This window comes from Citrus clementina, unplaced genomic scaffold (assembly GCF_000493195.1).
Source record: "Citrus clementina cultivar Clemenules unplaced genomic scaffold, Citrus_clementina_v1.0 scaffold_7, whole genome shotgun sequence".
Classification (NCBI taxonomy): Eukaryota; Viridiplantae; Streptophyta; class Magnoliopsida; order Sapindales; family Rutaceae; genus Citrus; species Citrus x clementina.
Genome location: NW_006262075.1, coordinates 75,168 through 86,308, shown reverse-complemented (window position 1 = coordinate 86,308; position 11,141 = coordinate 75,168). Strand labels below are relative to the sequence as shown.

The window sequence follows — 11,141 nt, the reverse complement described above, 5'->3', positions numbered from 1 at the left end:
GAATACAATGATTTTTTTTTTTTTAATTCTTCCACACAACAACAAACCCGCCCCCCCCCCCCCCCCCTCCCCCCGGGCGGGCTGGGCGATTGAAAGGAGAATAGGAATACATTGATTTGATTTCGGTGTCATCTCTACCTTTGCTTTGGTTTATTTCATGTATATTATAATTTACCGGGATAATTTAGATTAAATCTACTGAGGCACAACCTATAAACCTACCCTAAGAAATCTACTCCAGTCATCCACGTTGACAGCACTTTGTTTCCACCATTGTACTTTTACAACAAGATGATTTGTCTATTATTTGCTGATACAAATAACAAATCCATATAACCATAGTATAAATAATTCTCATTAAATTAACCTCATCCTGACAAACCAAACCAACCCAAAATCGACGAGAACCGAGATGCACTACCATTTCCTCAATTAAATGCAAGCAACTATACAATACAACCCAGATCCAGATCCAGATCCAACCTGAAATGGATCAGTGAGTGTGTCTATTTGGTTGGATAGCTTCAGTGTCAGACGACTCAGACCGATCTCAGACTTTCTGAATGAATGAATCTCCTCCCCAGTACATCGTTGCTTTAGTCACCAACATATCCCCTACCCCATACATTCACACCAGCCAGCAGCAATAAACCAGCCACACCAATTCAAAGCCGATATTAATAATAGCAAAAAGTAAATCATTAATAATTTTTTATTTTAAAAAAAATGTATATAATACAAGGACAGTATTTATTCACTTGCAATAGATTCCATCTCTCTCTTTCCAACATCCGCCGCCACCTTAAAATCAGGCTTCGAAGGAAAAACAAACACAGTAGATGCAGTATTAGATGCTTGAAACTCGGCTGAATACCTAACCGAGATCACAGTAACTTTGGGTAGCTGCAGCAAACCTGAACCAAGTGGCACAACTTTGTAACAGAGGATGTGCTTGGATTTTGGAAGAACAAACACTGTGTCATTGTGAACCCCAGACAACACAAAACTTTGTGCATCTGCCACACAGAACTTGACCTCTTGAAGCAACTTAGTCTGATTCCAAATTTTAATCGTGTATGTGAAGGGTTCTCCAAGGACAGCATAAGGAGGACATTCCAAGCTCACAACTAAAGGTGATAACTCCACTTCAACATCAGGTAGTTTATGTTTAGTCACAACCCAAGCTTCTGTTTCGCAAGAACCAGAATGGTCATCAATCCCACAGTCCCTCCTCCATCTCAGACACACTGTTCCCAGCCCGAGCTTCGAAGATTCAACTTTGGGAACAATTGTGAATACCTTCTTGAACTCTTCACCTGGCATGAGAAGGGAAGGGCCTGAAAGATTTTCGCCTCCATGTTGCACAGAACATACCCTTTCACTGTCGCCATCCTCATTGTCAATAGCCACTGATTGTAACTGCAATGAGACCTCAGTGCAGTTCTTGGCAGAGACAATAAGCAGACTTGTTTCATTCAGGGGAAGTGATGCTAACTGCTCAGAATCAGAGACTGGCTTGATCCTTGAGAGCAACAATGGATCCCGGCGGAAAGGAAGCATAAAGCGATGGCCTACGGCAATGGCAGCCATTCCTTCAATTTGCAAGCTCTTGTGGACATGGACCTTCTGTGCGGTTGATTCATTGTTAAGTGGTGAATAACCCAAAGACACGAAAAGCATAACTGGTTTGGGTCTATGCCACTTGATTTCTAGCTTGCAGGACCATGACTCTCCACTTTTTAGGAATGGAATAGAAACCAATCCAAAAGATTGCTGAATTTTCTCAATTTCGCCGGGACCCAACTCTTCCTCTTCTGGCCCAACAATGCCAAGAAGTTCAACGTGATGACTTTCCATTGAGGATGCCTCAGTTTCCCTTGGACTGAACAAGCCACCTCCTTTTACGTCCACCAGATTGATCTTCAACTCACCAGAGTAGATGTCATGGCCTCTCGATGCCACAGTAACAGGTATCATGAAGCTCTCACCAACCAATGCAGGGCCAGAGGCACCTAAATCAACATCTACTTGTGGGTCAGGTTCTTCAACATGGGTAGCCTTTTGACCAGAGAATGCAAGAGCAGGATCCTTGGTTGGAAAAGTCTCCACACGGTCTTCAAATTTCCAAAGAGGTAAATCCTCCATTGAAGCAGGACTTTCAGCTCTGCAACAGATTGTGAAGTGTGGCCCCATTTTTGCAATTACAGAGATGCATTCAAGCTTTCCACTTTGTTCTGGATAAATTCAAAAGTTATCTTAGACAAAATAAAGTGATACATGATGGAAAAAAAAAAACAGAATTACTGCAGTACTACTAGCACTGGAAATTCCAGTGCATGCCAGGAATGACTCAACATTTGAATATCGAGCTTTGCCTTAACACCAGGATCTTAGGTCAACTTGGCAAATAGGTGTGCCAATTCAACGGTCAAATTTCTGGAAGAAGCAGGTTTAGGACTCGTGAATCCTGGTTAAAAGCATTTGCTTGCATGACATGAAAACGACCTGATAATAGAAAATATAAACCTGGCAGCCACCAACCCAAGATTCTAATTGCTATTATTTATTGCCAACTGAGTATCAGAGCTGGAGAACACATCATATCATGAAATTTTGATTTCGAGGGCTTATCAGACTTTTTGAGTGTAAACCCCAACAGAACTAGATCTGACTGGCATGAATCAGCTTATGCAATCAGTAAATTTAAGACTTGCCAGGTTAAACAATTTTTGTTGATATAAGGAACTCTGCGTGTGTCAAACTGTACCTAAAGAATTATTCCACAAAAAAATAAAATAAAACGAGACGGTGCAGAAACGAACACCTTACTTACCGGATTTAATTTCATACGTCAAGCGTAGCCATCTGTTAGTAATAAGTATCAAAGGTGTACTCTCTGCTCGATGAACCTGTAGACCATCATTCGTTGCGGCTAATAAAGGTCTCTGAGCATTTATGATGACAAAATTGCACTCAGATTGATTGAACTGGATTTCTAATTGATTGATCTCGACAGTAAGGGGTAATTGTGATAGAAGTGACACCGTAATCAAGGTGGATACACCGGGCTTGATTATTTGTTCATGAAAAGTGACTGAAGCAAGAATTACTAATCTAAGGGGACTAACAAGATCAACCTCAAGATGGAGAGGATTATCTCTACTTATTTTGATACAGTTATTGTCTTCAACTGACACCAGCCCTACTTCCCTGCTGACAAGCTCAAAAACTTCTTTGTGTATAATTTCTCTCTGTGAGAGAGTAGGGGGCCCAGCTGGACCACATTCTTTAAAACTAAAAGGCTGCGCATCTGTACCAGATGACACTGGCAAGGCAGCCATCTCCAACGAGCATTCTACAAAATCTCTAACTATGCCTTGTTTCCTTGAGCATTCTCTTAGGTAACCCAAGACCTCCCACAATAAGGTAACCCACCCCTCTTGCCTATATTGATTTGCAACACCATCAAAAAGTTGTTTCGCATTATTGAAATCACCCAAAGCAAAATACTCAACAGCCATCTGGAATCCACAAAAAGAGCCCATCCTTCGAGCTTTATGATTACCATATGATTCACAAGATTTTTTTAGCAGAGCAAGAATTTCATAGGTATCTTGAAACCTTTTCCCTTCTGCAATAACATAGCGGGTGTAATCTTCATCTGTAAGACTGCAAAATGAGATGAAAGTAAAAGGCATTGATTTGTAAATAAAAGAAATGATACAATTGACAGTAATGTTCAACACATTCAAATGTTATGACATACGGCAGCATAGTAACAGTATCCCCTTGCTCAAGTAATCGACCAAATTGACCAATATACACCGAAGGTGCTACAGAATCAGCACTGCTGTCAAGCTCAGACGCGGATTCTGACATCGACAAAGCAATTTCCAATGATGATCTTTTCTCCTTCAAGTAATGTGCAGCTAACTGTTTTAAGACTAATTGTTATGATTTAGCTCATTAACAAGTATAATTTGTTAAGGAAAAATATTACATGGACTTCTAAATGATAGTTCTGAATGGCACATGAAGTAGTATGCAGATAAAAAAAAGCACTTGGAGTATGATTATTCATACTATCAATATGGTAGGTCAAAAAAATCAAAGCATTCTACAAATCTAAACGTTCACTGATGCAGAGTAGTTCTGAAGATACTACACAAGGAGAGCTGCAGACAGCTAAGGAATATTTTAAATTTTACGTTTAAGCCATTAATATAACTTTTCGAGAATCTAGGAGGGCAGCATTGTGTATGATTCGATGTTGTTGAGCGAATATCACACATGTTATGGTATCAGTACATGGGATAGCAATTAATGAAATGGTCAATATATGAAAATTCAGGCTCATATTTTATTTTATTTCCTTCTATTGTAAGTACATTTAAATGTAATGTTGGCAAAAGTCATATTAGCACACACTCTAAATGGAAAGGGTGAGAGAACAATAAAACAGACTGCATGGTATATAGCATTTCAAGAGAAGGTGATTTTCAGGCTAAGTATAATACTAATAAATAAAATCTCCAACATGCGAGAAGGTAAAGAAGACCTGATAGTAATAAGATGGATGAAATTCCAACTCGGTCAAAGGTCTATCCGCAGTGGCTAAAACTAGGGATGAAATGCTTTGAGCTGGCACAGAGCTTGTATCCAGTAACTCAGCAAATACCAAAAATTGTCTGCTTAACCATTCCCAGTGAAGGAAAACAACTTCAGGTGCACCGACCAGCTTCTTGTACGAAGCATTGTGCTGATGGAACCATGTAATTGCTTCTTTGAGCTTTCCACCATGTAATAACACGGTTGATATTTTAAAATGCAATAACTCGGCGATAGTTTTAATCTCAACCAACCGTTGAATTGGCGGCAGCCTTGTTGATGTTCCAATCATCTGAACGCAGAAATCAAGTATAAGCATAAGAAAATGACAATGACTAAGTAGGTTGAGTAACAAAATAACAGATAAAAGAGATAGCGAAAAGAGTACGTATATAAGAAGAAAATACCTCCCGCAGCATATGATAAGCATCCTCATAAAACCTCAAAGCTTCAACCCAATCTCTTCGAAATTCAGCGTATACAGCAACCTAGGAAATCAAAGTAATTGGATAAGAAATGTGTGATTGAAACACAATAACAGATGAGAAAAATGAAAAGAGGGGGAACTGTTGTCTAAACTTGCAAGTTATACTGCATACTTTAAAGCAATAGCGAATATTCAAGTCAATAGAATTGACATTGAGGGTCTTCTTTTCTACACGGGTTTTAATTCTTCTTCCTTCATCTCTGTAATAAGCAAGAGACAACTCCCCAAATATGCTCGCCAGCCTTGATTGAAACAAAGAAAGAAAGAAAGAAATGTCGATTGCTGAATCTCTCAATAAGATGTAAATGAAAGAAATCAATCAATCAACCGAACAAAAAAGAAAAGAAAAGAAAAGAAAATAGAAAAATGTAACCTGTTAAGAGAAATTTGAAGATCGGAAGCGGTGTTGGGATTAAAAGTAAGAATGTATTTGGAATCAAGTTCGGCGCGCTTACGAAGAGCAATAAAGCGCTCTTCATAAACGTCATTATGATCGCTAAGTGTATCGTTAACAACGACGACAACCAATTTGATATTCCTGGGCTTAATAGCGGCCTTAAGAAGATCGAGATCGGAGCAGACCTGAAGCCACTGAGCAGGATCTCCGTAGACCTGATCGAAACTAAAAAGAGCGGCCACAACGGAAGGGACTCTGGTGCGATGTTTCATTAGCCAATCGCGCTTGAGTATCCCGGCAGCGGGTGAAGAAGATGACGTGGCATCGGGTGGTTGCTTTGGTTTTTTGGATAAAAGGTGGAGGAGTTTAGACAAGTCGGGCAAGGCTAAAGTATTGGTAGGTGGCTGCTCAGAGAGCAAGTGTGTTGAGATCAAGCGGTGATGCTCATGCTCTGCCAATCCCACCACTGATATTAAACACACCGGCGGTGTCCGCCATTCTTCTGGGTACTCTTCCATTTCTTCTTCTTCTCAGTTCTGACTTTGTTTCAAAGCTTCAATCCGAGTCGATAATACAATCCCGGTTGGGCCAGGCTTTCTCTTTCTTTATGGACTCGACCCATATCAGACTCTATGCCCCTCTTCCTCTACTAACTGGGTACAAAGTACAAAGCTGTATGGCTGTGGTTAATGGATCGGTACGTATGTGCCTTTTCGTATGTTACGTCTTTCTTATCCTTTAAATTTTAAATTTACCATCAGTCAGTAGAAAGAAAGAAAGCAACGTCACAAATTCATTTCTGCTGCAACTTTTTATTCAAGTTCATGCAAATTCTGATCACTACCGTTCTGTTTGTGAATCAAAGAACATCGAGTGTATATCAGTTGCTTTCCCTCCGCCACACTCTTTTAAGCCTTTACTCAAAAATTCAAATATATATATATATATTGTTTCGCACGATACCTGTGATGTGATTATCAGATAAAAATTATCCAAGAATATTAATGAATGGTTGATTAATGACAAGTTATTTACATGGCATCAATCACATCACATCAAAGATCAAAGGCTTTAAGACATTATTATTTACAAGTAAATCCACATGACTGACATTCATGGCTGCAGCAAAACATCCTCGAATGAGCTCCTCCCAACCGCTCCAGTGACTTTGACAACAATGTATGTACAACTGTTTCTTCATTGTTAACCAAGACTAAAGATGATGACCTGCAATGTTTTAAAAACAAAGAAAGTTCATTCATAGCTCTATGATTGGAGGCGTGGTGTAACCAACAATTGGGAATAAGACAGCATGCTGATGCAAATAACTATCTCTTATGTTCACAATTTCTTGTGAATGCCTTTCCAGTAAGTAGTAAATAAAAACTCTAACAAACACACACAAACAAATATCTAAAATTTAAACTCTTTTTTTTCCCTCGGTAAAGTCTCAGTTACAGATGAAGCGTCCATGGCTAATTGACTTTTTCCATTCTAACTAAATATATCATCAATCACACATAGCATTTAAACATGCAGAGCCTTTATTTCATGGAGACATAAATACAAAACAGGACATTATAGAAACCTACCTCCAGAATCAGAAAGCAAAGCCAATAAATTGTGAGGATATAGTTGAAGCCTAAACTCATGTAACAGTGCGTTGCTCTTTGTCCAGCTGCAGTTCATGGGTTACCTAAATACTGAATATAAGATGTACAGAGAAATCACATAGACGAGGTAGGTAAAATGGCAGTTTCCACCTCAAGATGTGAATGTTCTAGTCTACCATTAGACCTTCCTTGTGGCCAGTTCAGTACTGCTAGCGATTGGAGGAGAAAGCAGGTGAGTTGTTATCTGAGCCTGTCCTAAAGTTGTCAGATACTCCTGTAAAAAGCAAGGAAATGATCTTAACACCTATTTTTACATAAGAAATTACATGGTTAGGCCTCATATTCCATAGCCTGGATTTCACTCATACAAATACAAACAACAAAGTCTAAAGCAAATAGCCATTGGAATATTGGATACAATGTGTACGTAATAAGATCTCAGCATAATAGCTATTTGTATAATTTGCTAGAAGATTTTTTCAGAAGAACAATATTGCTTTACCAACACATTGTCTTATGTGAAGTTGTATTGCTATGCTTTTACAGTATCATGTATGCATCACAGTATTGCCAATTTGATCTACAATAGCATCACAAATTGACATTTAGAGTCCAGTACGCCCCAACTTCATAGACGAGCATGAAAGGCTTCTTAGGAAGAGATTATTACCTGCAGTATGTGGCGGTTGAATCATGGGAAATGCAGCTGAGGTCAATCCATTGTCATTAGGCCCACCATACGGCACAATATGATGACCCAGCATCCCATAGCCACGAACCACTGTGTTGTCATGACCGCCAGGAAAGTGATGACCCAGTTGTCCGTGTGAGTACATACCAGAGTTAACTGTTCCTGGGGCCCCATAAAGTGGAAGGTAATGCTGACCCACATAAGGATTGTAGAGACCCTGTAAAAGAACAATTAATCAAAGCAGATTAGCAGGCTAGTTGGCATAATTTTGTAGTCCTAGTAACCATGCACATCAATAGAACTATATTATGGATATTGACCTGCGGGTTGAAATATCCAGGTGCATATGCTGTATACCTGCATAAAAGAAATTGAATGAACGTCCAGAGAGCAAAAGGACAAAAGTTATTGTACTATAAGGACAAAAGTTTTGAAGCAGTTAGCACCTGGAAACATCAATAGAGTATTAAATTATATCAGTTGGCTCCTTTTGTACTTCAAAGCAGAATAACAATTTTATCTCAACAGACCCAGTGGGCTTAAAAGGCCATAGAAAAATGTTTGACTAGAACATCCAACTCACCAATAAGGATGCGGATGCATAAACGCAGATTGATAATTGTAAGAAACCGGTTGGTGGTGACCAGGACTTCCAAAGAGAGGGGCTGCAGATGATGGCCTTGGATGCCCTACAAAAGAGACATTGAAATTTTAGAAACAAGGAACACAGAACATAGAGGTTGACGGAGGCACAACACAAGAGTCATTCTTGATCTCTAAGACTAATTTGTGCCCCCCACAACAGCAATATGTATACAATATAGGGTTCACTCCCCTAACCATTGCAGCCACTTTGTAATTGTAATGTACACAGTATAGGACATTTTAAAGAACACCCAGAAGTGAAAATAATAATAATAATAATGAATAAAACCTGTATCCTTATAGGATTTGGATGCAGCCACTCTGAGCCAGCTTTACACAGATTCCTATCCATTTCTAAAACACTTGCAATATTCTATATTAAACACTGAGTTGTGATGAAGTAACCATACATCATGGACCACAGAAGAGCAATTACAAGTGAGCATTAGGGTTCTCGTACAGATTAATGAAAAAAAATTGAAAAGGGGAAAAAAATCTCAAGAAATGGAAGAAAGATACCAAAAGAGGGCAGATCTGGTCGAGTTCGGCCTAAATGAGCAAGATTACAATTAGCTTTACGCCCACCAATCATAGGACTTGGGTTGGCACAAGCTCTCAGAGCTGACCCCGGATCACGAAATGTCACCTAAAATTGGAAAAAGAAAGAATCACAGCAAATAAAAAAAAACAAAAAAAAAAAACAAACTAATAGTGTTAGCATCATGCCATCAAAGTAATCGCAGCTAGCTTTGCATAAAAGTGTGACAAATCACAAATAAGAAAGAAGGTGCATACAAAACCGTAGCCTTTGGAACGGCCGGTGTTCTTGTGAGTGATAACGACGGCTTCAAGAATGTCCCCAAACTGCTCAAAGTAAGTGCGGAGAGTGTCGCTGTTGGTCTCCCACGCCAACCCTCCAACGAATAACTTCCGGTTTGCGCTGTCTGCTTCTGCTCCATACGCACCAGCCATCAAGATCAAGCCCACCAAAACAGTTAAAACTTAAAAGCGATTGCTTTCAGCTTCCTTCCTTTTTAACTTTTTAACTTATAATTGCTTCTTCTTCTTGTTAGCCTTTATTTATACACACATACAATATAATAATACAATACAATACAAGAAGAAGCGCTTTCATCTCACTTGGAATTTTGAAACTCAACAGCATATTAGTTTAACTTAACTGTTGGTGATAATAGTAGTTAACAAAATTAATTAATTATAAATTTTAACTTCAAAGTTAAAAGAAAGGAAGAAAAAACTACAAGTTTCGGAATTACCCTCCCCTCCCATCAAAAAGATTCTCTGCTTTTATCTATTTTTTATTATTAAGGAAAAAAGAAGAAGAAGTTAATTTGCTTCTTGTATTTAGTTATTATTGATAATAATCTCTCAATCATAAGGGACAAATTCTGCAGTCGGGTTGCAGGAGAAATGGACATACGCTGTGATTGTGTTGTGTGTGTGTGAATAGTTACAATCAATCAAAATGAATCGCGATGTAATAAAAAAGGGGAAAAAAAATTTAATAGTAAAAGATAAAGGATAGTTGAAGGTGTCCAAAATAAATAAGCTAATAGCTAAGCTTCCTGCCTGCCTCCTGTACTTTATCGCGAAAGAGACATTCAATTCGGAAAGAAGGACTAAACGAGTGTGTGGGCTGTCAGACATTTCCTTTGCCAACACTCAACAAACATCATTCTCACTTAGGCTTTTTCTTCCTCTCCTTTTCCGCATCCATACAACACACACACCTACTTCTTCTGTCATTTCTAATCTCTTCTCGTATTCAAATTGGGCCCAACATCAACTCAATCACTGCCGATTGGGCCTATATCTCAAACATAGCAACTGGTACACTGGGCTGGTTTGTATTCAATTTTGGTCCAACCATTTTTATTACATCATTATTCATTTGATTGAGATATGGCAACTTTCTTCTTTTTCGTATGGCTAGCAAGCTAATGCTGAATTCAAAAGTGGAAGTCGACTTATGATAATTTTGAGCCACTACCTTTCATTATTTGCTGGTTAAGCTCAAAATATGTTTCCCTTGAACTCCACCATAGACTTTAGCAAGATCCATAATGCTAATGCGCTGGTTATATGAAATGGGCTTGGCCCGTCCCATGTGTTGATGCTTACTTGGACCAGGAGGAGACGCCCCAAACTCCCAACCAATACAGTATTTGCATAACATTTGAATGGGAAAACTAATTCTTGACCTAAATCCCAAAAAAATGCGGCGGAATACAAACTAAGTTTGTTCAATTTTTAAACGTAATCATCACACAACTAATAGGATCATACAAATTAAAAACTGATTCGAGAACATTATATATATATATATATATAGACACCTGGCTCGTGATGGTCATCGTCGGAATGATTATATATTCATATTTTCGTGTGAGGATGTGTAAACGAGACCACTCCCCCTCCCCCCCCCCCCCCCCCCATTGTCGTCAGTTTCATCATTGAACTTAGCCATGCAATCCAGGTAGGGATGCCCATGGGTACTACTCACTACGAATTTACTGTTACCAAACTCTGTATCCACAAAAAAATTAAATCATCAAACCTATTTATAATCTGCAACGGGTTTTATTTTTTTATTTAAAAAACAATTTGCCTGTTGCGAGTTTAGCAATTACTAAATCTACCTACAATCGACAGCGGATTTTTTTTTTTTAGGTTTTATCA

The 11,141-nt window shown here is 38.7% G+C and overlaps 2 protein-coding genes across 4 annotated transcripts; both read right to left on the bottom strand.

Annotated features, from left to right (window-relative positions):
• Positions 1-162: 162 nt before the first annotated feature.
• On the bottom strand, positions 163-6,150 carry LOC18036858. Its single transcript, XM_024180208.1, has 7 exons — positions 5,469-6,150; positions 5,208-5,337; positions 5,016-5,096; positions 4,559-4,900; positions 3,767-3,933; positions 2,834-3,669; positions 163-2,234 (listed from the first exon to the last, which is right to left on the bottom strand). Exons 1-7 carry the CDS (start codon positions 6,008-6,010, stop codon positions 751-753), a joined length of 3,582 nt encoding a protein of 1,193 aa, XP_024035976.1. The 5' UTR covers positions 6,011-6,150; the 3' UTR covers positions 163-750.
• Positions 6,151-6,480: 330 nt separating this feature from the next.
• Positions 6,481-10,086, bottom strand: LOC18037027 (RNA-binding protein 24). 3 transcript variants are annotated; one of them, XM_006425160.2, is made up of 8 exons: positions 9,237-10,081; positions 8,961-9,087; positions 8,380-8,485; positions 8,117-8,153; positions 7,776-8,013; positions 7,256-7,379; positions 7,085-7,170; positions 6,481-6,719 (listed from the first exon to the last, which is right to left on the bottom strand). In XM_006425160.2, the coding sequence occupies exons 1-6, from the start codon at positions 9,411-9,413 to the stop codon at positions 7,315-7,317; spliced, it is 750 nt and encodes a 249-aa protein (XP_006425223.1). In that variant the 5' UTR covers positions 9,414-10,081; the 3' UTR covers positions 6,481-6,719; positions 7,085-7,170; positions 7,256-7,314. The 3 variants fall into 3 exon arrangements, with proteins under 3 accessions (XP_006425223.1, XP_006425222.1, XP_024036804.1); XM_006425159.2 differs by having other exon boundaries at positions 7,085-7,379; XM_024181036.1 differs by lacking the exons at positions 6,481-6,719; positions 7,085-7,170; positions 8,117-8,153 and having other exon boundaries at positions 7,293-7,379; positions 9,237-10,086.
• Between the last annotated feature and the right edge of the window lie 1,055 nt (positions 10,087-11,141).